At 43.5% G+C, this 27,904-nt stretch overlaps 2 protein-coding genes across 3 annotated transcripts; one reads left to right on the forward strand and one right to left on the reverse strand.

Annotated features, from left to right (window-relative positions):
* The first annotated feature begins 1,144 nt into the window (after positions 1-1,144).
* On the forward strand, positions 1,145-15,403 carry rad51d (RAD51 paralog D). Of its 2 annotated transcripts, none has more exons than XM_058087463.1 (11): positions 1,145-1,557; positions 1,660-1,721; positions 5,412-5,530; positions 9,906-9,987; positions 10,793-10,927; positions 11,002-11,097; positions 11,182-11,275; positions 12,247-12,317; positions 12,382-12,546; positions 13,364-13,444; positions 13,806-15,403. In XM_058087463.1, the coding sequence occupies exons 1-10, from the start codon at positions 1,476-1,478 to the stop codon at positions 13,424-13,426; spliced, it is 969 nt and encodes a 322-aa protein (XP_057943446.1). In that variant the 5' UTR covers positions 1,145-1,475; the 3' UTR covers positions 13,427-13,444; positions 13,806-15,403. The 2 variants fall into 2 exon arrangements, with proteins under 2 accessions (XP_057943446.1, XP_057943445.1); XM_058087462.1 differs by having other exon boundaries at positions 1,146-1,557; positions 13,331-13,444; positions 13,806-15,401.
* On the reverse strand, positions 13,066-27,767 carry lig3 (ligase III, DNA, ATP-dependent). Its single transcript, XM_058087461.1, has 21 exons — positions 27,637-27,767; positions 23,661-24,172; positions 23,310-23,441; positions 22,582-22,827; positions 22,356-22,507; positions 21,572-21,738; positions 21,194-21,271; positions 20,956-21,124; positions 19,225-19,380; positions 18,837-18,968; positions 18,667-18,746; positions 17,409-17,496; positions 17,258-17,335; positions 17,068-17,191; positions 16,079-16,221; positions 15,934-16,008; positions 15,633-15,779; positions 15,441-15,564; positions 14,535-14,599; positions 14,382-14,468; positions 13,066-14,131 (listed from the first exon to the last, which is right to left on the reverse strand). The coding sequence occupies exons 2-21, from the start codon at positions 24,151-24,153 to the stop codon at positions 13,898-13,900; spliced, it is 2,970 nt and encodes a 989-aa protein (XP_057943444.1). The 5' UTR covers positions 24,154-24,172; positions 27,637-27,767; the 3' UTR covers positions 13,066-13,897.
* Between the last annotated feature and the right edge of the window lie 137 nt (positions 27,768-27,904).

Here is a 27,904-nt window from a genome sequence, read left to right on the forward strand (position 1 = left end):
AGGGAACTTAAACTCGGAAAAGAAATATTATTACCTTCATGATGTGTTCATGTCAACTCAGAAATTCTTCTGTCATTGTTCACCACACTTAACATTATCACCATTTTGACTCACATAACCACCTTAAAACTGCTAAATGCCATCAATGCTTTCATCCTTATGAAAGCCATTTTCAATCGTCCTATAGGACCAGCAATAGTAATAATGCTATGTGCGCTCATATATTAAAAATGGTGCATTTACAGCCAATATGGAAAAAGGTTTTACAGCGTCAGCCGCCGAGTGTCTGCAGGAGGGTGATAACCTCCGACACGTTTTCTCAGCCAACATGTCCGACTTAATCAACGGGCACTAGTCGGGCCTGGAGGAAAAATGAGGGAGGAATGCAAAGAAAGCAAATAAAACTCAACGCATGACACATTTATTGCAGACTTTCAGGGATTCTTTCTTCCGACCATCAGGGCAACGGTTTGTCTTGGGATATTTGGATTATTTGAGGTCAAAGGTTGCGTCAGCCCCAGTGTGCTTATTTGCATTACCGCGGCAACGCCATGTGTCTTCTCACAGAGGCTATAAGAGGCAGTGATGCTGAGCTGATGGATGCATCCTGCCGCATCAATCATTCCCAGATATTCCATGCATCATTGTCAGCATTGTAGCTTACGCTGCAGTCATAAAGGTAATTTACAAGCATTGTCCGTGTCATGTCATCAAACAAAGCAAACAAGCGGCTTCATACAGGAAAATGACCTAGGAAAGCTACATGTATTTGTTATATGTTTGACACTTTCCTGTGTACAAGTCCTCCTCTTTTTTTAATTTAATCACTCGTGTCATTTGTTTTAAACGAGACAGGTAATCAGGTTGCGAAGATTGAATTGTTGCAATAAAGGTGTTTATTTTAAGATGGCCTCGGGGCTTCAGTGCATGCCTAGGTTTTTCCGCACACTTAGGCTTGATAGCTTCGATGTGGCCTGCTGGGATTGCCGAGTTTCCATGGTGATGCGGCAACTTGTGGGAGCCATAAAAAAAAGTTTTCACAGAGCAACAAAACTCAATTCATGAGCTTTGAAAAAGAGTTGTGTAAAAAGTGTGTGTCCATTACTTCTACCACTGTCGATGAAGTAAACTAAACTACACTATCCATGATGCATTGCGGCTTGGGTCGGCCTACGTCATCAAACGCGTCGCAAGTGGAACGGAACTTTTAAAACTGTACTTTTTTAAAAGCAATCATTGTCGACGTTTAAACTTCGGAAACCACATCGCGAGCCTCAAGAAAGGATTCGAGGAAAGGAAAGGAAAGGAAAACGACAGGAAAACGACCACACAAGGCGGCAAAGTCCCCTACGATGAGTTAGCAAGATGCTACAAACAACTGCAACTAGCTCTCGTGCGCGCTTCCTTGTTTGACATATAGGTATATAGTTTGAATGTCAACTTTTTAGTGAAGTAATTACCGACAATGAGAGACTATGGTGCTCCTGAGAGAAGGGATGTGTCCTGGACTGGATGAAGATTTCCTAAGCCGTTTACGGGATGCTCATATAAAAACAGGTTGGTGTATGGCCCAGCTCATTGCAATGTGCTGTACGGTTCCTCTTAACGAAAAGCAGAATATTAAACAACAAATGTGCCTCTGTGTGGTTGTTCCTATAGTGGAAGACTTGGTCTCGTCCGGCACGGAGGAGCTTGCGCAGAAATGTTCGGTGTCATATACGGTATGTATAGTTACATTTTTCAGGGTTAAAACGTGACATGTGCATGCGTGTCTGTTTCCCCCGTTTCCGGCCACTAAACAGGAGGGTTCACCGTGCGTTGGTTTCAGCACCTTGACATGTTTGGTGCTTAGAACAAGGGCATGAACGGATTGAGCCCTGTTGTCATTATGTTGTCCTTATCTCAGTGGTTGGACGCAGCGTTGCTATCATACACACAGAGTGGCAAAGTGAAGTATCAGTAAGCTTCACTTATGACAGTCGGGTCTGGGGTCTGGTACCAATTAACCGTGATAAATGAAGGACAGCTGTATAACCTCAGTGAGCAGCTTGAAGCCATGAACACATGCAAGCCCTTTCACTTTTTCATCATTTGCAGCGAGGAGAGAGCTCTTGAAATAAAAATCTCAGTCTGACCTCAAGGGCAGCAAAGAGTAAACTTCACCATTAAGAAAGAAACTTTTTCAGAAGTATACGATCACCCGTAATCAGGAAAGACCCAGACGGGAGAATCTATGAATACTGTATGTGTGGGTAGAAAAGGTCAAAGAAACAATGCTCCTAGAATCTATCTTAAAAATAAGTGAGGGATTTTTATTGGTCATTTGCACCTCCTGTGCTCATTGTCTCTGCACCCAGCAAACATTTGTACTCTTTCATTGTGCAAGCGTAAAAGCGTCACACATATTTTGTCCTGTCTTTATTCATGTTTTCTATATTTCTCCATGTGTGACCTCCCAAACCTGACGTTTTATCAGAGGGGAGGGTAAAATAGTGCTTTCCCACACCGCCTGCAGCACCTTTGGGTCTATCCCAGTGACCCAATTGAGACTTTCTGACTGTGGTTCACTGGTCACGCATGCAAAAAAAACCTTCCGGTCACAGTAGTGCAGCCCATTTCATCAAAATTTAAGTCGTAACAAACATGTGCCGGTGCCTGACACTCTGAAAAACCTTCCTGTGAGGTTTTGGTAATGCCTGCACCAAGAACAGACCAGGTCAGAGCTAGCGATCTTTCAGGGCACGTTTGGCGTGCTGTTTTGTCACAAAATTGTCCCTGCGTCCAGCTGAAAACATGGACACGTTTCTGGTGCAACGCCACGGCCATCTCGGCGCACCATTTACCAAACTGGCTGCGCACAGTGGTGTGCTGGACCAAATTATCACTACAGGGGGTGCGCCCCCTTGCGCTGCGCCGCGAAATTAGATCCGTTTGAGTCTATCTCAAAACCTGGGCGCTTTGGTTCTGGAGCGGAATGAAGTGAGTGTGTGAACCCTCCTGTCAATCATTCAGTCTCTTGAGGTCGTGATGAGCTACAAACAAGCAAACGCAAATGGCTGATTCTCCTGACGGGGGTACCAGCAACAGTGCAGTTACTTGGAGGGTCATGACCCAGACTAGCCGTAGCCATGTGAAAATACAGTATACTGCAAACACATTGCGTAAACGGGGGCAAGAGTGTTGAATACTTCCTGTGTGCCTGTTGTGTATAAAACACCATCTGATGCCAAAGATGCTTAAATAATAATCGTTTGCAAAACGGAGGAACTGACATTTCAGCTGCCGGGTCCTCATTGTGCACCATAAGCATGTTGCTGCATCCAAAACATACACTTTGACCAAGCTCTGACTAAACAATCCACCTCATTAAATGTAAACGGCGCGTTCCACACCCACTGGTGATAAAAGGGAGCCAAGGAAGTGTACTGTATATGCAATTGAGCTGACATTTAAATTGACGCGCAATGTGAACTTATACTTCAGTCTATTTCCAGGGTATTTCTCCATTGCTTGTCAATATTCAGACAATAAAAAAGTAACACTGATTCAAAAGCAAGAATATTGTGATGGTGATTTTGATTGGAGTGTATTTTTTGCGAAAACAGAAAGAGTCCATGATTATGCCATATATTATTAGATCCATGAAAAAATACACTCAAAATATTGTTGACGTTTATCAGCGGTTATTTGTGGGCCAATTATCGTCCAGCAAAATGTGTTATGGTGACAGGTGTACGATCTCTAACCTAGCATATATAGAGCCCTACAAATTCCGTTTTATTTTTTCCCAAATTCCGTTTTATTTTTTCCCAAATTCCGTTTTTTCCGTTTTAATTTTTTGGAATTCCATTTTTGTTTTACCTTTTACTCATTTTACCACAAAAGAGTGCGTTTTAATAATGTTTATGAATAAAATGCACACTAATTAATTAGAAATGAACTTACATTCATTGAGGCGACACAATATTGCACTTTTCCTCAATACTTTACTACTGCATCATGTAACACAACATTGCACTAGGTACTTCAAATAAAACATGTTTGAAGTGAAAACAAATGACATATTAAAAAATAATAAAGTGCTCAACCAGCCTTTTCTCTTCAAGCGAAAATATACTTGACTTTATACAAAACACAGTCAATTTTTTAACATAGAACATATTAAAACAATCTTTTCCACAGTACATAAAGTGCATCAAAACAAGGCAAAATCCTCGACGAAGTCTTTTCTTAAGTCCGCTGACTTGAACGAGGCAGTAACGCATGTCTGTCGGGGCTCCCTGCTAGCGTTAGCGCTATGCGTTTCTTTTTTTTTTTTTAGATGACTTTTGGATAACAAGTGGTCATCACATGTGTTTTTTCGCTTCCAGTCAACTGAGTGTTGACAGAAAGTACAAAATAACATGTCACCAGATACATAGAAGTCACCTGGGTACTGCTCGGCTCTGTATTTCGGCGTTAGCGTGGTATTGCGCAACTTCTTCGCAGACGGGGGGAGTGCCATGTTTGAAAAAGGGCGGTAGGCAGGTATTGTGTCACATTGATTACCGACCTCCGGGAACGATTCCCCAGGTTTATGTTCCTCTTTCTCATGAAAACAGCATTTCGCGATATTCCGCATTCAAAATAATTTCCGTTTTTATTGTCCAATTCCGCGATTCCGTCCGCGATTCCGTGAACGCGGAATTTATAGGGCCCTACATATAACATACCAGAAAAGATTCCATTACAGTTTCCCAAAGCTTATTTTGCCTAACATGGATGGTAAAGGAAATAAAATCGATTCCCATTTGATAGGCTGAAATCAGAGGATATTTACATTTTTAAAGCAAATATGATTAATAGTTATCGATGAATTGAATCAATGAATCATTGATCATTTTTTAATTTGTCTTCTTTTGTTGGTCTGGAATTGACATGTCAAATCGGCAGGAAACCTGAATTGAACTACATATTTTATGAACTATATATTCTCTCTTGGCAACTTACTGCTAAGGAAGGGAAAGGGAAAGTTTCATTTGAAAATGACCAAACAACCTGAGTGTGAGTCCATGAACATGCCACTAATTGGTACCCAGCAGATTTGCCCAAGATGCCTGACTACTTCCCCACTTTTGATCAGAATGCAGATACAGTTGCCGCTTCATGGTGCGCTTCAGTGTCATGGCACATGTAGCACCATGCAATAAACAAGCATAGGTGCTACCTGTTAGCGACCCCAGCGCTAACCTTCTCCACTCTAATGAGCATGTACTGGAGCCAAGCAGCACACAGGCGCTGGGTCCCTGTAGCATTTATCCACTTATTAAATGCTTAAACCATGTTTCAGGGCACATGGAGAAAAATTCAACCAAGCGATGGTGACAGTGGGTCCTACAAAAAGGTCAAATGTGGTCATTGTTGCCTTTCAGGCTCTGCTAGCCATCCGCAGAGTGCTGCTGGCACAGCATGCCGCCTTCCCGGTGTCAGGCGCCGATCTCTACGATGAACTGCTCAGCTCCACCGCCATCCTGTCCACCGGAAATCCCAAGTAAGGACCATAATTAGCATTATTGTCGATCAAAAGTTGGATATTTCAGCCTTTTATTGCGTTTCATCAATGAAATCACGGTCAATGTCATTTGGCTTTTTTGACAAGGATTTGCAAAATAAAAGTTTCATTTCAGCTAAAGCAAGTGTTTTAAGTGATACGGGAATCACCTCAGTGACGTTCTTGTGTGTCAAGCAATGTCGTATGGTGAAACTTCCGTTCACATCTTTTTCAGTTTACATTGAAAATTCACAGCAAATTTTGCATCTAGTTTCCGGTGTAACCCAGTTGCACCACAAGCCTTAAAAGTGTGAACACAAAACACGTTTTTTATAGTTATACATGCACACAATCATTCTAAATGCATATACATGATGAATGTAAGGCATAAGTGAACAGGGTTAAGGTCACTTCTGGACGGAATTAATGATGCTAACCAAGGTTCCACTATACTACCAAATTGATACAACTGTTATTCAGAATGTTCTTATCGTCATATGAGTTGTGCAAGTAGAGGAATATTATGCTTCAGATGATTTTGTCCCTATTGAAAGTGTAGGACACATTTAAATCAAGTCTTTTTTTTTTAAAGCAGATTCCACAGCACGGCCCTCCGATCAATCAAAGCGGTGTCATGTCAGCGTGTGTCAAATTGAATTTGCATGGAGCCGTGCCGCGAGTAGAATATTCATCAGAGCGTTTCCACTGGATGTGTGCGTGCGCCATCATCCCCAACGCAACAGTGGAGCCCCTAAGGAGTCCTCTTTGTCCCTTTTAAAGCGGTGTCTGATATATCAACAGCATTAACGCCAGCTCAAACAAACACCACTGGCAACTAAATCTTTAATGTTTTTTTTTAATGTTGTATTACTGAATGAACCCCCCCCCATCCGTCCCGTCACAACCACTTTTACCTCCAGCAGAGCCGTGTTTACTCCACAGCGTTCCGTGCACATAAAGGTGTCTATGTTGTGAGTTAAATTGCCATGAATGGTTTATTCTTTTAGTCTTTTAAGTCACAGTTTGTTCAACCACAGCTTAAATTGGTCTGCGCTGTGGACCCAAGGGGGTGTAGCTTGGCTGCCCTCTAGTGGAAAGAAACATGAACAGCCGGTTTTGTAAATAAAAAGCCTGTTTCGAGCAGTGATGTGTACACTCACAGGTCACTCTGTTAGGTACACCTCCAGTGAGATCCAGGTAATGCTCACTTTTGATTGACATATTTAATGTTTAAAGCTTGTAGTTTGCACTGTATCACGCTGAGATATGTTTCTAATCATTTTTATTACCATGTGTAGGCACAATTAGCATCAATCACAAGATGTTGTGATTTGAAACGATGCCAGTATAGTATCATGGTTAAAAAAGCACAGCAGAAATATTTTAAGCAGACAAAAAGGATTTGTATCAGCATATGAGACGATGTAACACCGGTGACAAAACAATACAATGATTCCCTTTTATTACAGTTGTTTCAGCTATGTAAAGTCAATATTACAACATATGTACCCTAAAGCAAAAAACTGTTATTGCGATTTTTGCCCCCCAAACTCACCGGTGCCCCAGGACTTCTACCTGGAGTTTGTAAACAATATCATCATATATTTGATAATGCAACAAAAATCCATATTTGTGAAAATAAACGTCGAAGTAGCACTGCACGCTGTCGCCTGTACATTGTTGTTTCACAGCAGAATGCTGTTCTTCATCCGTACACGTAGACACTGGAATGATGCAAATGTATTACTCGTTTCAGCCCATATTGTTTTGAGAAGCCAAACTCTTTACTTAGTCATGTAAGAAATGATTAGACCTTGTTGATATCAATGCCTGGTACAGCTAAAGGTACCGTACCTTTGTTTGGTCACATAAAAGAATGACAACAAAAATGGCTCATAGGATTCAAATGTTTTGCCAGTACAATGCTATAGTTACTCATGTAAGAACTTAAGAGATTTTGGTTATCAAGAAAACCATGGAAGTTGCTAGACATGAGCTATTTTTATCATAATAGCTGTCCAAAGAAATGAAGTGGGGGTTAAGTCACTGTTGATGCACTACAATGCTGATGGCGATGTTGTACGACTTTGTCAATAACATCCGGACTATCCCTTGAAGTGCTTTGATCTTCCGTAACATGCCTTTTCTTGGTAAAACCAAAAGAAGCCATCTAAAATAACCAATATGGAATGTCATGTTAATACACCCTGGCTGTCTCCTGTTATTTCCCGACTGCATTAAAGGGGTCCTAGCCTGCTCATTTCTGAGCCTTTTAAAATGATAGTAGATGCTCGTGGGCACTGCAGTAAAATGGTCATAAAATACCCCATAAATCTTGTAAGTCTGCATTCTTCTCCTCTTGGCCCACATACTCTGATTCAGCAGCCTCCTCAATGACTCTGCTGCGATTGGCCAGGGTTGTGCTAATGCCTATCAGCAAACGGGAAAGCAGATTCGGATGTTGGATACGATTGGATGAATATTGGAGAATCTGCCGTGGAACTGTGCTTGGCAAGAGCAGAGGAGCAGTGACCGTGAAGTAGGTCACTGGAGCGGCAAAAAAAATGAAAGCGAAGAAGTTAAAAACAGAGTAACCTCATGATCTGACGTACATACAGACTTCTGTCTCTACAGATGGACTTATGTACAGACGCTCCAAATGTAGCGCTCGTCCACACAGCTTCCTGTCCACTTTGGAGGGTGTATGTCCACGATGTGGGCGCTCTGGTAAATTGTCAAACATGTCGTTCTTCTTTTTCCAAGGACAAGCCCCTCCTTCTCTCCTCCTCCTCCGCCGCCGCCTGACTTCTCCAAACGCTCTTGACAATTACGCCTCACGACAACAGCATCCGATCAAGCGTCCACCACCAGCTGCGGGCCATGTTTAACCTTCATGCCGCACTGTTAGATATGTAGATGGGAAGAGGAGGGGGAGCAGAGCATCCATCACGCTTGCACGCATGCAAAACATGATGAGAAACTCCACAAAGTGTCTCCACGTGCATGTTAAGCCAAAAATGCTCACGGGAAGAACAGATGGCAGCGCGCCAAAACACAACGCCTCCACGACTGCACTTTTAATCACATCACATGGCTCCTTCAAAATAAAGCCACACAGCCATTAAGCATGCTATGCATACTATGGTGTAATAACTGTTTAATACTAATATATTATTACGATATTAGCAGTGTCCAAACTGCTACTTTTTTGTCATGCATTGAAGCCTGTGGCTTATACAAGCGAGTCGTTACTCATCATGGAGAGGAGCATGTGATGCAACTCTCAGGTTGAAGAATGGTCTTTTTCTCGGGTCTGCCGGTGGATCTTGGCATAGTGGAGGTTGTCGGGAGGTCCACTGTCGCCGCCGGGTTTCAGGTGGCTGGACTGCTCCATGCTGGGGGGGACAGCATGGGTTCAGGGGTGACACTGGGAGTAACAGTGAAAGAAGGGGGGAGACCGACCCAGGGAATTGTGGGGCTCTTTGGTTCTGACACTTCAAGAGGACGACTTTAGTGGTTTTAGTTCCCAGGAGGGGGTGGGGGACAGCGATAAATGACTTTTGTGGTGGGCTAGTGTTTAACCAGCCGTGTTATACACACGGTTCAGCACTGTTTGGAATAAAGCATTTATTTTAGTTGGAAGTCTTTCTGTGTACTAAATATCCCAAGGTATAAGTGGACACCTATGGCTTAGTGTGGCCCAAATACGGTACGTATGTAGAGCTTTTTTGTTTTTTTTTTTCCCTTTATTTGGGCAAATATGTGAATCATTACAGTGCATTTCTTACATCAATCAAAATATAACTTTCCATTATTTACATTTGTATTCAACTATCTGATCCCAAGCCCAAAAGGAGTAGGCTGAAGCAAAAGCTTATAAATGCCTACCCCTTTTTGCAGGATATAATCATGTTCATGCCACAGTCTTGTTTCCCCTGTTATTATTTTCATTGTAATATTATTATTATTATCATTATTATCATTGTTGTTATAATCTTTATCATTATTACCATCATTATAATCATCATTAATATTACCATTTTCATCATTATAGTTAAAAATTTTGTGATTTTTTTATTTTTAATTATTTAATTTTACAGACTTCATTGCTTCTTGTAGAGTGTAGAGATTTCATCTGTTATTTTCTGAAATCTGCAGTCTTTGTGTGTCAATTTATTAGCCCACTTTTTGTGACATTTACTTATTTACTGTATTGCATGTGTCTAATCTTATGCATTAAAAAACAAGAGGTTTTTTTCCTCTTTTAATGTAGTGGGTGCACGGCTGCGCTCTGATCCAGTGTGGAAATGACATAGCGTATGTTGTCAATGATTCACGTTATTATGTAACAAATGGCTGCTGGTGTCTCCCACAGCTTGGATGCTTTGCTGGATTCAGGCGTGTACACAGGAGAGATAACAGAACTGGCAGGTGGATCAGGAAGTGGCAAGTCTCAGGTGAGCACCTCTTTCTGTAAAATATCTCATTGTTATAGCATTATTCTTTTAAATAGAAAAGGTTTTTTATATTCATTCATTCATTTTCTACCGCTTTTCCTCACAAGGGTCACGGGGGTGCTGGAGCCTATCCCAGCTGTCTTCGGGCGTAAGGCGGGGTACACCCTAGACTGGTCGCCAGCCAATCACAGGGCACATATAGACAAACAACCATTCACACTCACATTCATACCTATGGACAATTTGGAGTGGCCAATTAACCTAGCATGTTTTTGGAATGTGGGAGGAAACCGGAGTACCCGGAGAAAACCCACGCATGCACGGGGAGAACATGCAAACTCCACACAGAGATGGCCGAGGGTGGGATTGAACCCTGGTCTCCTAGCTGTGAGGTCTGCGCGCTAACCCCTAGACCGTTTTTTTATATTACAACTCTATTTTTGCTAAAACATTTACTGGGTTGTTTTTTCTCATAGTGGCTTGAGTGTTATATATATATATATATATAATAATATATATAATTTGAACTATGATTGCAATATTACTTACTATTACAACCTTTTCTTGTAAAATGTATGACTTTAGTCTTAAGGAATGTTTTTCCAGTATAATCCCTTCTTGGAATATTGGGACTTAATACTGAAAAAATGTTTTCAGGTTAGGGCTTGTTTCCTTTTTTCTTGTGAAATAATAGCTGGTGTTCATTCTTGTAGTATTCCTCCAATGTATTGGTATTAGTATTTAGTAGTTGGCGCCATGAAGGGAAGGAATAAATAAACATGTCTGACCTGTCACATGATGGCAGGTGTGTTTTGGCCTGGCGGTGCACATCGCGCACCACCTGAAACAAAACGTCATCTATGTGGACACCACGGGGGGGCTGTCGGCCACCCGCCTTCAGGAAATGCTGCAGAGCGAGACGAGCAGCGGCGAGGGGCAGGTAGAAAAGGCACAACGAGGCGTTGTGAGAAGAAGGTGTAACAAGCGTGTCATTGTCATTGTTTGGGGTGTCAGATGGAAGCCCTGCAGAGGATTTGCATCCATCGCGTGTTTGACGTCTTCTCCCTGCTTGGCTGTCTGCACCGTCTCCGCAGTGGAGGACTTCAGCAGGTTGTCTTTACGTGTACTTAGAACTTACGAGACGCCCGGTTATTTCCTATTTTTTATGGGATTTTGTCACATTTGTTGTGTCAGGCGTGTGTTGGCGGCGGCGGCTCTGTCAAGGCGCTGATTGTGGACTCGGTGTCGGCCGTTATCGCTCCTCTGCTGGGAGGCAAACATCATGAAGGTGAGAGCGTGTAAATTGAAATAAACATCACAGCTGGTGCAGAAGTTGGCCAAGTACGTCAGCTTTTTACACGTCAACACGGCGTGGAAAGTCAACTCATTTCCTCTCCAAAGTTTGCTGGAATAGCGCAGCAGCATTTTCCTCATTTTCCTCATTTTCCTCATTTTCCTACTGTCATGGCAGGTTCAGCTTTTTAACCCAAACAGAGACGCTTTCAAACTAAAAGTGTGGCGATTCATGCTCAGTTCTACGTATTCTTGGAGAATATTGTACTTCCTTTTCTCATATTACAATTTAATACGACATATTCTTCTAATGTTACTGCTTTATTCCTGTGAAATAGATGTAGTACATCTCGTACATAATATAGTACATCTCTTCCTTTCGACTGCTGTTTGCATCCACACCAACTTCTGGACGCACTATGAGACATGGTACTAAGTTCTAAGGCAAAGTACTTCATGATACTGAAGTGACACTTCATTGTCAGTAGTATTCTTGTTAAATGACAGATGTATTCATTGATGCATATTTACACTTTGTTTTGGGTTATGGTGCTGTCCCCTTTCAACTCTGAAATACAAGTCTTATTATGTCTAGACCATAGGGGTGTTATTTAATCTCTAGAGGGCTCTAAAGCATATTTGGAGGTGGTTAATGAAAATATTCCATTAGTAAAACTCATGGAAATGAAGGCGAGTATTTTGTTACGTGCAAGATTGTACGAAAACTGAAGCAACATTTGAGAAGTTTACATAACATAAACATACGACCACTGAGGTTGACTGTATTTAAATTTTTCTCATTTATTTAAAAAAAAAATCCCAGAATACAATAAAAGTCAATTTTTGTAACATTTTTCCTATAATACTGAGATTTGATCTAAATTGTCTTTTTATCTAATATAGTATAAACATTTGGAGTCTTTTTGATAAACCCATGAAAGCTAGTCAGTGAATGTTTGTGTCCAGGCACTTTGATGATGAGTCAGCTGTCGATGGTCCTGAAGATGTTGGCTAAAGACTTCAACATGGCGGCTTTGGTGAGGATGCTTCCCGTCCGCCATCGTTGGCTAGCTTGGCTAGCGTGACAACCTCTATGAGCAGGTGACCAATCACGTGTCGACGAGCGGCGTCGGCGAGCTGCAGCCGGGCCTGGGCGTCTCGTGGAGTCACGTCCCCAGAACCAGAGTCCTGCTGGAGAGACCTCCGACCGCCACCGTCAGCAGACCCGGGCTGCGCTCCGCCACCCTCATCAAGTCTTCCAGGCGGGTAGGTCGTCGTCCTTTTGGTGGCTCTTTCGTGGACGTCGGTGCTCGTTTCAAGAAGAGAACTTGCTTTTGGATGCTGAAAGAATAACACTTGACTTCATCATTCGCTACTCTGCATTTCTTTCTATAGCTTAGAACCTTTCAGAATATCACAAGCTATATTGTATTCGTTTTGGGGAATGACATCTTTATATTGATACTTTATTCTCTCAGTATTCATAATATTCTGATCAATATTCCTTATTATATAAAATATTCATTAAATATTTTGTCATGATAGGACTTGGTTTTATTATCTCATGTTCTTGTCATAATAGTATCAAAATAAGTCATATTATGAGAAAAAATATTCAAAATTTTGGACTGTTATAATATGAATAATAATGAGGGGAAATGTATTTTATTAGGAAAAAAACATGAAAATGTTTTACAGCTTTCATTTTACAAAAAAAAAAGTTCTCATATTATGAGATTTATTTTTCATATTATGCCCTTTTTTTCCTTCTATCAAGCTTATATAAGCTTGTTTGTAATATATGCTTCAAACACTTAAACACTGTATTTCTCATTTGTGAATGCGAAGTATTTTCTGCAGAAAACACTTTTGGTGCAAAGAAAATCTCAATAATGTATTTGGCCAAAAATATATATGAAGATGTGTGCTGTATTCTGAGTCTTGTGAATATTATAATGTATATAATTGTATGAGTATATGTATAAAATGAGGCTGATGTTGATGCTTGAAACGTGTTTTTATTTCCTAAATGTATCTTTCATATCATCAGCCGTGTTTCATCCACACCAACTTTGATCTTCAGTGGTGGAGTCGCTCCAAGCGCACAACGTCAGGAAAGAGGAAGCTGGACCACACGGATCCCTGACAGGGACCACCTCACTGGGTAAGTCTTCAACCTCACCTGCATCATCTAATGCAACTTCCATGAACGAGTCATTATCGCGTTACCTTTGACAGCCCAAATTTATTCTTTCAGTCCCAAAAATTGGAGCCATTACTTTTGGCTGGGTGTCCATATTCTATGAAGAATGTGACAAGAATGAATTCACTGTCAATCAAAATTGAGCATGAGAACGATGTGGTGTACCTAATAATGTGTCCAGTCTGAGGTTTATTCTTGCTGGTGTCTGTGATGCGATCGAGACACTGGTGCCTTGAAAAAGCAGACTGAAAGTTCATTGTGTTCATGATTTGTTAAAAACAGCCCCATTATACCCCTTAACCTTTGTCTCTTCTTTAATCAGTTCATAGGTCACCATGGCGACAATCAATCGGGGGTGTGGCATCATCCAGTGATGATGAACACAAAGACGGAAAAAGGGGTGGTGGGGGGTGGCTAGCAGGGGGCCAACACGCGCCTCTTGCGGATGCACTCCCAGATCCACCCCGCCGACACCTTCTGCGCCCGGCTGTCAGCCTCAGGCTCGGCCAGTGTGTGCGTGGCTGAAGCGGCGTCGTAGTCGGCCACCAGGTCGCCGTCGTACGCCACAAAGTAACGCCGCAGCTTGTCGAAGTCGTCTGCGCCGGCAGGCAGGAAAAGTTTCACCCCACTGAAAATGTCCAACAGCGTCTGGGAGACAGAGAAGTGTCAATCAGGTATAGAAACTGTATGTAGTACATATAGTATATGGTGTATATAGTATATATACATATATTTTACAGCTAAGCCATGTTGAAAGGCCATTCCTATGGAGAAGGTAACTTATTTTAAAAACATTCATTATGGATTGTGATGGATGCACGTGCAAAACTTTGGGAATAAATCTGTGATGAGTTCAAAGTCAGCATGTAAGATGGCTGTTCACTGCCTGGTGACTGACCTTGTGGCTGTTGGCTTCCAGCATCTGAGGCGGTGCTGCCTTGGTCTTGGCGTGTCCGTTACTGTGGACACTTTCACTCTTCCTCCCCTGGAGGAAAGTCCGTTAGGCAGGGCTCTACTTGATTAACGTTCCATAAACACAAGGCCTTCTTACCTTCTTGGCGACGGGGGTGCTTGGTTCAGACTTGACCACTTTCCGTTTGGCAGGGGTGCTGCTACCTAAGGAGACAGGCAACATCTATTAATAGATTGGCACATATTCAGGATGTTCTTTGGAATATTAGTTAATTAGTTGTCTCACAAGTCCATCCACTCTACATTTTCCAGCATGAAGATGAACTGGCATGACAAAAATAGGCATTTCAGCATCGACATGGTTTACGCTGGGAATCGTGGAACATCAAGGAATTCCATACTGCATTTCAAGAAAAAGCTTCTTAATGAGAGAAACACAAGAGATACAGCTACCGTATCACAACGCTAAATACTTGAAATCATTCCAGTCACATCTCTAAAAGAGCCTGGAGTTCTGGTTCATATGTCCATTGTGCATTGTCAGTGGTTCCAGACCACATTTCCATAATGTAGGATTTAATATTGATAGATGTCATATTTTCATAGTTAGAACACAGAAAACCTTGTTAGAGTTCCAACTATTATTAGAGCCCTGAAGACACAAACACCCCATAGTCACTTTGACAATCCTATTCTTTGTTTACCACATTGGACGCACTGCAGGGACTTGAGACAGCCGCTCGCTAGCATGCTAGGAGCTAATGAGTTAGCCTCAAATGTATTTCTTCTAAACTTAAGAAGCCAAAAACTTACCACTTCCACATGGCATGGGAGGAGAGCCCCCCCATCATGTCAGACATGTTAGGTAAAGTCGGAATGTGGAATCCAACGTATCATTTGGATTTCAGTATGTTGAACTAACGGTCATCGTTTATTTAAAAAAAAGCACACTAAAACTTATTTTTACATATTTATAAAATGTCACTTGTACCTTTTTAAATAAAGATTTTTTAAATGATTTGTTTTAAGTGTTTGTTTTACTCACTTGTCTTCTTGGGCGGGGCGGGGGAGTTTCCACCGCTGTCCCCGCCCGAGGAGCCCTTGTCCTCGCCAGACGGTCCCGCCGTCACTTTGAAGTCGCAGTTCTCCTTGGAGATGCGATAGAGCTCCTGATGGGGCGAGAACAAGGAAGACGTGATCATCACGTGTTCAACGCAGTCAAGCTAAAGAGTCGTACTTTGAGCTGGTGCAGGTTGGTGGCGCTCTTCCAGTCCTTGTCGTCACGGATGCGGGTCATGCGGGGGAAGCGAATGGAGATGCCGTCGGCCGTGTGCATCTCCGACTTGGAGAACTCGGCGCCTGTGATCTCCCACACTGGCGCTTGCTGCCGCATGACACACATCAAGTTGTAAATGTACGACTCCCGTTTTAGCATCACTTTAGCATTAAACACAGGAAGTGTATTTGCCCCTTCTAGTGGGGATGGTGGGTCAATGGAAGATTTAAAAAAAACCAAAAAACATTTGGTTTCTGCTCACCTCAGGATTGCGGATGAGAAAATCGGGGTAGTAGTTTTTGACGATTTTCAGCCAGCTGGGGATTTTACTGGGTTCCTGGAAACCAAGAACGCCAAAATAAGAGTGAAGACGTTTGCATTCCAGGCCAGCGTCGCTTCTGTCCGACCTTGCTGATCTTGATGACGTCCAGCTCTTTCTGGAGGCGAGCCAACATGGCGTCGTCGTAGCCCCCCGAGCACTTGGTGACGGTGCACCACTTCTTAGAGTCCGGGTCGAAGCAGCCCATGAGGAAGCTGGACATGATTCCCCCTGGTGGCGGCGGCGAGAGATGCATGTTTTAGCACTTTTTTCCAGCTGGGCCACATGGTGAAAATGTAAAACAACCATTTTTTATGTTGTTTATGTTGTGGCATCGTTGTTTTGACATTTTGGCTAAATATGGAGTATGTGCTACATTTGTGTCAAAGTAAAAGTTATGTAAAAAGAGAACTGATATTTTGCTGAAAAGTACCGATGGTCTACTGCTACTGGTTACAGAAGAAGGGAAAAATGTAGAAACTGAAGTGAACTTTTTTTGAGAGATGAGAGTGCAATATATTTTATCTACCATGCCCAACACAATATTCCATGTGTCAATATCAAAATATTGTTAAATGAATGAGTTAAATGTGACAATACATGTACATACTGTAAACACAATTGTGCTGCCAATCACATGGCACAACAATCAAGTCAAGTCGATGTTGGCAAATGTTTTAACAAATGTACAAGCTGACGTTAATACAAGGAAAAGTCATTGGAAATGGAAAGAAATATGAATAGTGTATATGCAGCCTTTTTGCCATAAGGGACAAATGAGTGGGGATATAACCTGAGCTCACTTTAATACTTTGTGTCGTTGGCTATGATGTGGTACCTAATGATGTGGATTTGGGCGAGCGTGCTAGCGCAATAAAAGTATAATTAATACGCTTCCCAGCCAGCTCGGCAGGATGATAAAGTGCTCGGCGAGCCAACTTCCTGGGAGTATAAACGCGCCACTAAAGCTGTCACAGGCAAAATGACGTAAGGTTTTATGGCGTGAAAATGACTCTGCAGAATTTGCGCTAATGAAGAAGATATGGTTTGGCTTCTCACACACACACACAAACGCACCGTTGGAGCCTTTCCCGTAGAAGGCCCCCAGAACCACCAGGTCGGCCGTGTCGGCCATGGCGCCCTCGTTCAAATAGTCCTTCTTGACCTTCAGCCAGTGGCGCTTGCCTGGTTCATAAGAGCCCTGACAGACGGACACACACTTCATCATCATCGCCATGGCAACGCACACGTAAAAGTCCACACTGACCTTTACATCTTTAAGCACAAGGCCTTCAAGACCTTCTCTGATGACTCGAGTGATCATGTCAGCCAGGTCTCCTGCACGCTAAACACACACACACACGCACACGTGTAAGTCAAGTCCAAGGTTTTACGTATAGAAAGTGCGATGTGCGTACAGTGACGTGCTTCATCTCAGAGAAGAGGATGCGGTTGGGCACCACAACCATGTTGTCGTGCAGGAACTTCCTGCGCTCACACAACGGCCTGCACACAACAAAACAGCATCATATAGTATGGACAACAGCGCACACCGACATGCTGACAAGCATTTTATTCATACTCATCAGTATGTGACTTTTTCTTCCTTTTTTCATACTTTTCATTTGATTACACATTAGTATTACCTTTATATCAAATTATTAGAATTACTTATATATTACTTCTATAACTCTATAATTCTATAACATTTCATTTCAAAATGGTGACTTAAAAGAAAAAAAATAGACAAAAAATTCCACATTTGAATTAATGACATAATATAAAGACATTTGAAATTACATTTAGCCTATTTCCAAAAGGCGTTAAATGGTTTTGGTTTTTTTTTTTACCAAAATGGAGGTTTTTGCATGAATAGCTGCCGTGTTAGTAACTGTATAAGCATGGAACTAGAGTCAACCGCTGACGACATCATAGACGGGCGATGGACCTGACATCCACTTCCTGGGCAACTTAGTGGTTGGAGCTAGACTTGGGGCAAGGGACGGGGGTTTCCAGCCAATTGCAGGGCACGAGTGTTTGTAGTTATGTTTTAAATAAATACATAATAAATAAAATATAATAAATATATATAATAATATATAATAAAATCATGATTTCATTACTCACCGCAAACGAGCCACGCAGTCTTTATACTCTGCATTAAAAACAGGCGTTTACCAGCATAGTTTAGCATGCCAGTGTGGTTGCGTGTGCGACTCAGGTTGGATGAGTATATCTCCACCATTTTAATGTAAGGAGCGTATTACCTGATGACGTAAAGGTTCTGAGTAAAAAAGACTAGCCAAGACTTCCCTAGCAGGGAAAACGCGGGAATGCTTAAAATGGCTGAAATTGGGAAAATACTCTTTGAAGAATGATTATGAATGTCCTGGTAGTACATAGTGACAAGCATGTCAATAAAACCTGGTTGGAGGTTTTTGGAGATGTTTTAATTGCGGTCTTTATGCATTGCATAGGTGTATGTCGTGCACTACTGAGCTGTGGCATTTTATCTGTTTTTATATCTTTAAAATGCTCAGAAAAGACATACAGGTAAGGATCGTGGATGATGCATTATTCCAAAAACCTTTCCTTAAATGTACATAATAAACAGCTTTTATTTTAATAAACAACAATGTATTCCTATTTCATTTCTAAAATAAGGATTTTTTTTACCTCTCCATGAGGCTGGTGCCATTGAAGTAGATGCAGTCAAAAACAAAGAGGCACACGTTGGCGTCTTGAAAGGCGGCTTTCTGAAGGGCACACGGGACACCGGGTATCATCGCTGTGACATTTGGGCAAACTCAAAGGAGCACATTTGGCACATTCAGTGACGCTTTTACCTTGTGCACGCCCAACGTCCCAAAGGGGAGGGGCTTACTGGTGTTGGTGTCGATGAGCAGCACCTCGGCGTCCAAAATCATACTGTGGCCACCGGGAAAGGCCTGAGGGATGTATTCCTTGAAGTGGGCCACCTGGAGCGCATGGTGGGAACATGAAGGGAATATATTGGTGCCTTGCTGCTATGGGGATTTTATGTCCTGCAGCACCCTCTCGTGGAGACAAAGTGTAGCCTGCAGTGTTTATGTCTGCATGCTGAGAGAACAAATGTTGATACATCCTGCTGAGAAATGACTCAATCTCCTGCCGTGCCAATCACTGGAGGCCGCTAAATCACACAAGAGCGTCTCACACTGATGTGTGTGTGTGTGTGCGTGTGCGTATACTGACTTTGTGTGGCAACACGGGCTTGAGGCTGCGGCTGAAGTAGCTGAAGTTGTCGCCGTTCTTGTGGACCTGGACACGCTCGCCGTCGTACTTGATCTCCGAGTACATGCCGTTGGGGCATTTTTTCATAGCATACTCGATGGACTTGCACGCCTCCGCCTGAGGATTGCAACATTTCAAAAAAGCCATAAAGTCACAAAAGCACATTTAGCTGCCAGTGTGCGGCCAGGGTTATTGCGCCGCCGTTTCTTTTATTCCTTTCCAGCATTATTGGAAATCTATGTCTAATCAAGTCATTTTTGCACTTTGTAAAAGGCGGAAGGTTCGCCTGGAGGCAAACGTGAATGATGTTTGTGTTTTAAAAGTAACGTGCTGCTCAATGAGAGTGTGTTTTAAATGCTTTCCTGGCCCTCAGGCTACGTTAGAGCCCAACAAGCTGTTGGCCTAGCATAGGTCAGTGTTTCCAAAAGTGGGGTACGTGTACCACAGGTACGTCAATTGCCATAGGGGTTGCGTGAATAAAAAATAAAAAACAATTAGCGCCTAACACTCAAAATTCCAAGTGCGCCTGAACTGCTGCAGATATGCTTGATCATGATTGGTCAACTTTCCCCTTCAATTTGCTATGAAATGATGCAGGATGCAGAGTCATCCTAAGTGAACAAAAAAAGTGGAGCTCAAATGAAGTCCATTGAAATGAAATGGATTGAAAGGGAAGGATGCCAACCTCAGAGGGGAATTAAACATATGTAGGATGATACCGCTATTAGTGCTCATGGCAAATGTTATCCTAATGTCACCATGCAAAATACACATTGTCCACCCGGAATTACTATAAAATGAATGAACCTAGGAATTATCTTCAATATTTCATATAATAAAGTTTATGTTTAAGTGTGTAGGAATAGGGGGTGCATGGTTTCAGGTCAAATGTCTCAAGGGGTACGTGACTGTAAAAAGGTTGGGAACCACTTCCTTCCAAAAAAAGGAAATCTTTGCCTGCACTGTCCAGTATGCAGGCATTCATTTCAGACACATTGGTTGACTTTTTGGCTATAAAAGTCATACAATTGTTTCAGATTGTATCGTTTTTAATGAACCAGTAACAAGACATGATCAGTAGGATAGAACTAACCCGTCTCGTGATGGTCCAAAGCCAGCTCACGTTCCCTATTCCCGGAATCGGCAACCGGGAATCGTTACACCCCTACTATATATCATCACTAGGCGGCCATGCTGTCGTGTTTTGTGGCAACCTTTTTGTCAGATTAAAAAGGTGCTTTGTTGCAGTCGATTGATGCGTCGGGGTGTGTATCAAATATTGACTAACTGGCTGAGTACTCATGCAAGGAGTACTGTACAAGGAGTACAAATGGGCAAAAATTGGCCAAATGAATATTTTCTATCAAAATAAAAAAGGGAGCAAATGTTCTCAGCTGAAATCTAGATCTCTTACAGATAATTCCATCAGAGAATGACATGGACTGCAATGCTGCCACCGGGTTGTCAATATATGGTGAGAGCATCTCATCTCATCTCATCTCATCTGAATGAGTTACACCGTGAAACAACGGTGCTTTCACAGCCGATTTGAAGATGAAACATCAGGACCATGATTCAGACCAGGTACACGAGTTTAGCCCAAGTTACCATGGTGATATAGCTCCTTTAAACAGGCAAGCCCACCTCGACAACCCACTAACTCGCTTCACAGTTTTGGCTAGTGGGACTCACCAACATGGGCTGAACCGGGGTCATGAGCGACGCCTCTATGGTCAACAGTTTCCTGGGTCCCGACCCGTTCGACGCCTCCTCCTGGTTCCTCAGCACCCGCTCGATTACATCTCCCAGGTTACGGGAGGCCTTAAAGGCATCATAGGCGTTTGGGTCCACGGCATCCAGGCTGACGTGGGAGGCGACCATAAAGGGTGACTTTATTTGAAGGGGTTAATACGTGAAAGGAGGCACTTACACATGTTTTGCTCCTGCGTTCATCTTGAGGTCATGCTTGATGAGACGTATGATGCATTTGAGGTCGTTGCCGGTGCATCTGTGATGACAAAGTGCTGTCATTAAGGTGACGATGGTAGTGAAGCATGGTTATAGTCCTTATAGAGCCTGACACACTTCGGTGAATATGTAACTGATACATTAGCTTTTTTTTGCTGCGCGGAGATTCTGTTGCTTTGCTGTGTGTGCCCAAAAATCTGGCCCCTCCCCCTCTCGGCCAATGTATCAGATATCAGCTTTTATCAGCATCCAATATCGGTATCGGCCCCAAAAATCCCATACAGGTCGGGCTTTAGCCATATGCGAATGGCAGCTAATCAACATGTTCCAGGGTTATTACTTTTTGGTGATGTCCTCCAGCTCGCTCTGTTGCTCGTCCTCTTTGGTGAGCAGGGCGAGGCGGCTCAGCGACGCCTCCACTTCCTGGATGGTCAAGAGGCTCTTGGCTGACGGCGGGAATGCTTTGCTCTCCTCAAAGAACATCCGCACTGTCTCTGACACGTCACCCTTTAAGAATAACACCCCAGAAGGAATAAAGATCAAATATGCCAGAAGCAGAAAAATGGCCAAAACAATTCCAAAGACTATGTTGCTGTATATATGATATATCATGGGAAATCAAAGCAATTCACACCACGTCCGCTCATGGATAAACCAATGATTATTTTAAAAAAATGGCACTTCAGAAATTGCGTAAATGCTCATCTCAGCATTCAAGCATCATTTCAAGAACAGTGAGATCACTTATTTACTGTATATTTTCCCAATAATGCCACTGACACTACTACTACTGTACACTAATAAATGTATTGGTATGGTAAATGGTCTTTCACTTGTAAAGCGCTTTTCCACCTTACATTTACCTACTGATGACGCAGCATCAGGAGCAACTGGGGGTTCGCCATCTTGCCCGAGGATACTTCAACATGATCACATCAGGACGGAGGATTTAACCAACAACTTTCAGGTTGGGAGACAACCACCCTACCAGCTGAGCCAGGTCACCCCCCCCCCCCAATACTGTACTAATAAAATACCTAAACACACTATGATACAAACAGCATTCACACTTGATTTAAAATCAAGTATTTCAGATTTGATGGTGTTTTACAAAGTTGACAGACCTTCTCCAGGTCCCGCACCATGTCGTCCTGGTTGCATCTGAAGATACGACTGAAGAGTTTGACAATCTGCTTGTCGTTGAGGTTATACACACTTTTGATGACGCCGGGCAGCAGCAGTTTGACCGTCAGGTACAAATCTCCATGGAACTTATCTGCCATCGCACACAGCAAATAAAAAATGTCACTTCATGAAAAACACGTACTTGTTGGTTCGAGCGTTCCATACCTCCGCCTGTGCCCTTACGCAGGAATTTCTCGATAATCTGCGTCTTTACGTTGTAGCTGTTGTTCTCGGCCACCGTGGCGCACAGCTTCCGGAACTCTCTAAAGAGGCAGTCCTTGTGCTGGGGGTCGCAGAGCTGCGTGGCCAGGGCACTGCCTTGGCTGGCTTTGGCAGGCGGGGACGAGAAAGAGGAAGGGGAGGAAGTCGAGGAGGAGGATGACAGCCCGCCTGAAGTGCCCGCCTTCGCAGCTTGATAGGATACATGAGGGATTAACCTTTCCAGAATGAACTTTCAGGATACAGAAGTGGTAGGCCTGTCACGGTAACAAATTATCGCCAATATTCAGTATTACCGCAACATTTTGAGACCATCGTTTCATTCATTTTAGACCCAACGGCTCAGTCAGCAATGACTGTCGGGATGAAGACTATGCTGCCCGAGGTCATCCATTAGTACTTTGTTTTCACAGTTGAAAATCAATCGTCTGAGTTCATGCGATCACCGTATTTATTCTGTTTAAAACCAAAATAATCCCACATGGCTTTTGTTCTGTCATTCACGTTGGAGTATGTGTAAGATAACTGCAGCTAGGGTAGGAGTTAGCATAGGTAGTGGCCCACCTGTCATCCAGCCTGTGTGTCACAGAGAGACGAGCATGATTTTTTTTTTCATCATTCGATAATGGATTTATCGATTATCGTGACAGGCCAGGGAAATGGTCACTTCTTACCAGTGAAACCTGAGAACTTTCGCGGTGCGTTTACCGACGGGTCTGCCACAGGAGGTGACTTGAGTGTGCCTGATGTGTTTAACTTGGCCTGCACCTTCTTCTTTGGACTGGAGTTGACTTTGGCCATCAAGTCTGCAACACATGCACAACCATGCAACTTGACCATGCTGCACATTAGGTGCAGTCTAAAGAGCTGTTTTTATGGCTTAACTTACTTTTACACTTGACTTCTACGGACATAAGTCAGGCATGAGACTGCTTAGCATTTGCATTTCAATGTGGTTAACTTATTTTTACACTTAGGAAACGTAGGAAACGTCATGTTTGACATAATAGTTGTGTGTTTTGTACCTGAGACATGCTTATTGATGAGTTCCTTGTCCTCATCCTGCAGCTCCTCCCAGCCTTCCAGGTCGGTGATGTCCTCAATCTTCTTGGTGGTGGCCCGGGCGCGCTCCAGCTTCTCAAACATGCACTTGACATGGTACCATTCCTTCATCTCACCCGCAGACTCGCTGAAAGGGTTGGGCACAATCTTGCCGATGCGCACGATGCCCTTGGCGATCTTGTCCTTGCACTTCTTGCATCCCGCTGTGCCACGCTTGGCGTACTCCACCAGGAAGCGCTGCTCCGACATGACGGGCAGGGAGAGGCGCCGACGTGAAAGAAGCAGGTGGTCGGTACGAGGGCCTCCGTGTCTGCACGAACGCAGCTGTGGCCAGATATGACAATGGACTGCCCGGGTGTTAGCAGATATGAGATATGCAGAGACTCTGAAGAGATGAGGGGTCAGAGGTCGTAGCCTGAGGGTCTGCTTCACTAATACGATGAGCGACCGCTGCATCAACAAGTCAGATTACAACCTAAAGAAAAATGTATGTATTAGTCGCAACAAAATACGGCAAAACTGGAGTAACATAGCAAATCTGCAACCCAGGAGTGGCCAGCCAACCAAAATGACCTCCAAGTGTGCTGCAACGACTGATTCAAGAGGTCACAAAAAACCCCACAACAACATCCAACACTAAGGCGAGTCTAAATTTTCCCAGAAAACATCTTGATGATCCTCAAGACCTTTGGGAAAATACTCTGTGGTGTGACGAGGTAATAGTTGGACTTTTTGGAAGGTGTGTGTCCCATCACATCTGGTGTAAAAGTAATAACATAACCAATATATAATGCAGAATATGAACCGACTAGTACGTGCTGGTTCATCTCCAGCCTGTGTGCAAACCTCTGATACACAGGCAGCCAGCTGTGTCCCGCACAGTGAAGAGATGGTCTGATGAAGCCGACGAGGCTTTGAAGGACTGTTTCAACACAACAGTGTGGGAGGAACTCTGCCATCCTCATGGGGACGACATAAACAGTCTCACTGACTGTGTCACGGACGACATAAACTTTTGTGTGGAAAACACGGTACCCACCAGGACTGTACGGTGTTTTTCCAACAACAAACCATGGATTAATCCGGACATAAAGGCTCTCCTAAAGGAGAAGAAGTGGGCCTTTAAGTCAGGAAATAAGGATGAGCTGAAGGCTGTGCAGAAGGAGCTGAGGAGGAAAATCAGGAAGAAGATGGAGGAAGAGCTGAATCAGAACAACGTCAGTGGAGTCTGGACAGGCCTGAAAACCATCTCTGGCCACAAGGGGCCCGACTCCCAGGCTGCTGGGGACCAGACAAGATCTGAACCTATTCTTTAACAGGTTCAATCTGCCCATCCCCCGGCCCAGCACCTCCTGCTGCAACCCCCCATCGACACCTCGAGTGGACAGCCCCACCCCCACCTCCCCTCCTGTACACAGCCACCCCCCACTGCTCACCTAATCAGCTCAACCTCCTCACCAACTTCCCCCCGCGTACAGCCCCCCTGCTCCAACCTGACCCTCACGGCATCCCAGGTGAGAAACCAGCACCAAAAGACCAAGGCGAGGAAGGCGGTGGGACCAGACGGCATCAGCTCCAGGCTCCTGGACTCGCTGATGGACGATGGACGAGCTGTGCGGGATTGTCGAGCACATCTTCAACCTGAGCCGAAGCTGGGGAGGATGCCACAGCTGTGGAAGACATCCTGAGTGGTTCTTGTCCCCAAGACGCCGCACCCCAAGAACATCAGCAGCTACAGGCCGGTGGCACTAACATCAAACCTGATGAAGACCCTGGAGCGGCTGATCCTTGCCCATCTCTGCCCCCTGATGGGTCCTTCGATGGACCCGCTTCAGGGGCACCGGGGTGGACGACGCCGTCATCTTCCTCCCGCACAGAGCGCTCTCTCACCTGGAGAAACCTGGGAGCACTGTGAGAATCATGTTCTTTGATTTCTCCAGTGCGTTCAACACCATCCAGCCAGCACTTCTGAGGGACAAGCTGGAGCACACAGGGGTGGACCTGCACCTCACATCGTGGATACTGGACTACCACACCAACCGTCCACGTATGTGAGGACACGGGACTGTGTGTCCGACACGGTTGTCTGCAGTACGGGGGTCCCGCAGGGAACGGTCCTGGCTCCGTTTCTTTTCACCCTCTACACGGCAGACTTTTCATACAACACACCAACCTGCCACCTGCAGAAGTTCTCTGACGACTCTGCAATCGTTGGCCTCATCACAGATGGGGACGACTTGGAGTACAGAGGACTGACACAGGACTTTGTGGATTGGTGCCAGCGGAACTGCCTCCAGATCAACACGGGGAAAACCAGAGAACTGGTGGTGGATTTCCACAGGCGCATCCACTCTCCTCCAACATTCAGGGAATGGACTTTGAGATGGTGACATCTTACAAGTACCTGGGTGTTCACCTCAACAATAGACTGGACTCATCACACGGAAGCACTTTACAGGAAGGGCATGAGCAGACTCTATCTGCTCAGGAGACTGAGGTCTTTTGGAGTGCAAGGGGCACTCCTCAAGACTGGATAAGATCATCAAGAAGGCCAGCTCTGCCCTGGGTTGCCCCCTTGACCCAGTGGAGGTGGTGGGAGAGAGGAGGATGTTGGCAAAGCTACCATCCATGTTGGAGAACGACTCCCACCCCCTGCAGGACACTTTGACAGCACTAGAGAGCTCCTTCAGCGATAGACTGCTTCACCCCAAGTGTGTGAAGGAGCGATATTGCAGGTCCTTTCTTCCTGCAGCTGTCAGGCTGTACAACCAGCACTGCTCCCAATAGATGTCTACACCACTATGTACATCTGTGCGATATTTTGTTTTTTTGCATTCAGTATAGTTATTCCAGACTCCATTCACTGTGCAATATCTGATCAAGCTCCACGTGCAATATTAAGGCTCCAAGTGCAAGAGATTAAGTTCTATGTGAAGTCTTTCTATAATGCCTCATATGATTGGTATACCAACTCACTAGATCTCAGTGTGATAGACTGGTCATATATTTCATCTCATTTCATATTATCTGCAAACTGTATTTGTATATAACTCTGGGTAAACTTGTTGATTTGTTAATACTTGGGTTGTTTATATTTTTATATTGTGTATTTTGTACTGCTTAACTGTTTCTGTACTCTTGCTGCTGTGCAATGCATATTCCCCACTGAGGGACGAATAAAGGCATATCTTATCTCTTATCTTATGTGAGCTCGAACCATGTGCTTTCCAGCCATTTACAAAACACACAAAAAACAGCAAAGCACGCGGAAAAGCGGAAAGTCCTAACACTACACTTTATAGATTCGTGTCTGTTGATTTGAGCTGTGCAAAATAATGGCTATGACAAACTACACAAGTTGCGTGAGGTAAGATAGTAGCCATCTTTTTACGCCATAACCTGTGCTTGAATACACTATGGCAGCTCAGGAGGGACACTAATTTCACCATTTGTTTGATGAACTGACAGTACGGGATTAAGAGCTTTAAAATTATTTTGAATAAATGTCATGTTTACAAAACATTTTGCACTTGAAATGAGTTAATTTGAACTACAGTCAAGCCATTTATTCCAAAGTCTGTTCATGTTTCTTTTGTTATGTAATAGTAGATAAGATATGGATTCAATAGTTATTGTGGGTAGATCAATGTGTAAGTCTACTGCGTGCTTTTGTTTCTCAACATCCCAGGTGGTAAAGTAATCTGAATAACGTGTGTGAAAGTGGATAAGTATTATTTTAACAAGCGAAACAATAAAAAAACAGTTATGTTAGACGGCTGTAGAGAAGCTAGCTACTCGGCTAGCTATAGCATTGTTGTGTTGCCCCAAGTCTGCACACGCTCTGACTCACGTCGATATAAATCCAGATTGTCCAATATGCTACATATCAACACTTTTAGGCGTGTAACTATTGTTTGTGAACAAGTTTGGTCACTATACCTTACAAATGCTTGGCAAAATGCTGTGAGGCTGCTTAAATCGTGGCTTCGTGTCATTGTTGTAGCAGCATTGGCAGCGTCAAGTCAGCTTCGATTGCAGTCGTGTTATGGTGACTTCCGGTTTGAAATCATCTAATAGCAGCATGACGAGACTTGATCGCTGAATGACAATTATGTTATAAATCCATAATGATATATATTACACTAGTGAGATCGTGTGAAGCGTGACCTCATGTACACCACAAATAATTTATTGTGAAGTGTACACC

The sequence above is a fragment of the Doryrhamphus excisus genome, chromosome 11 (assembly GCF_030265055.1).
Source record: "Doryrhamphus excisus isolate RoL2022-K1 chromosome 11, RoL_Dexc_1.0, whole genome shotgun sequence".
In the NCBI taxonomy this organism is placed as follows: Eukaryota; Metazoa; Chordata; class Actinopteri; order Syngnathiformes; family Syngnathidae; genus Doryrhamphus; species Doryrhamphus excisus.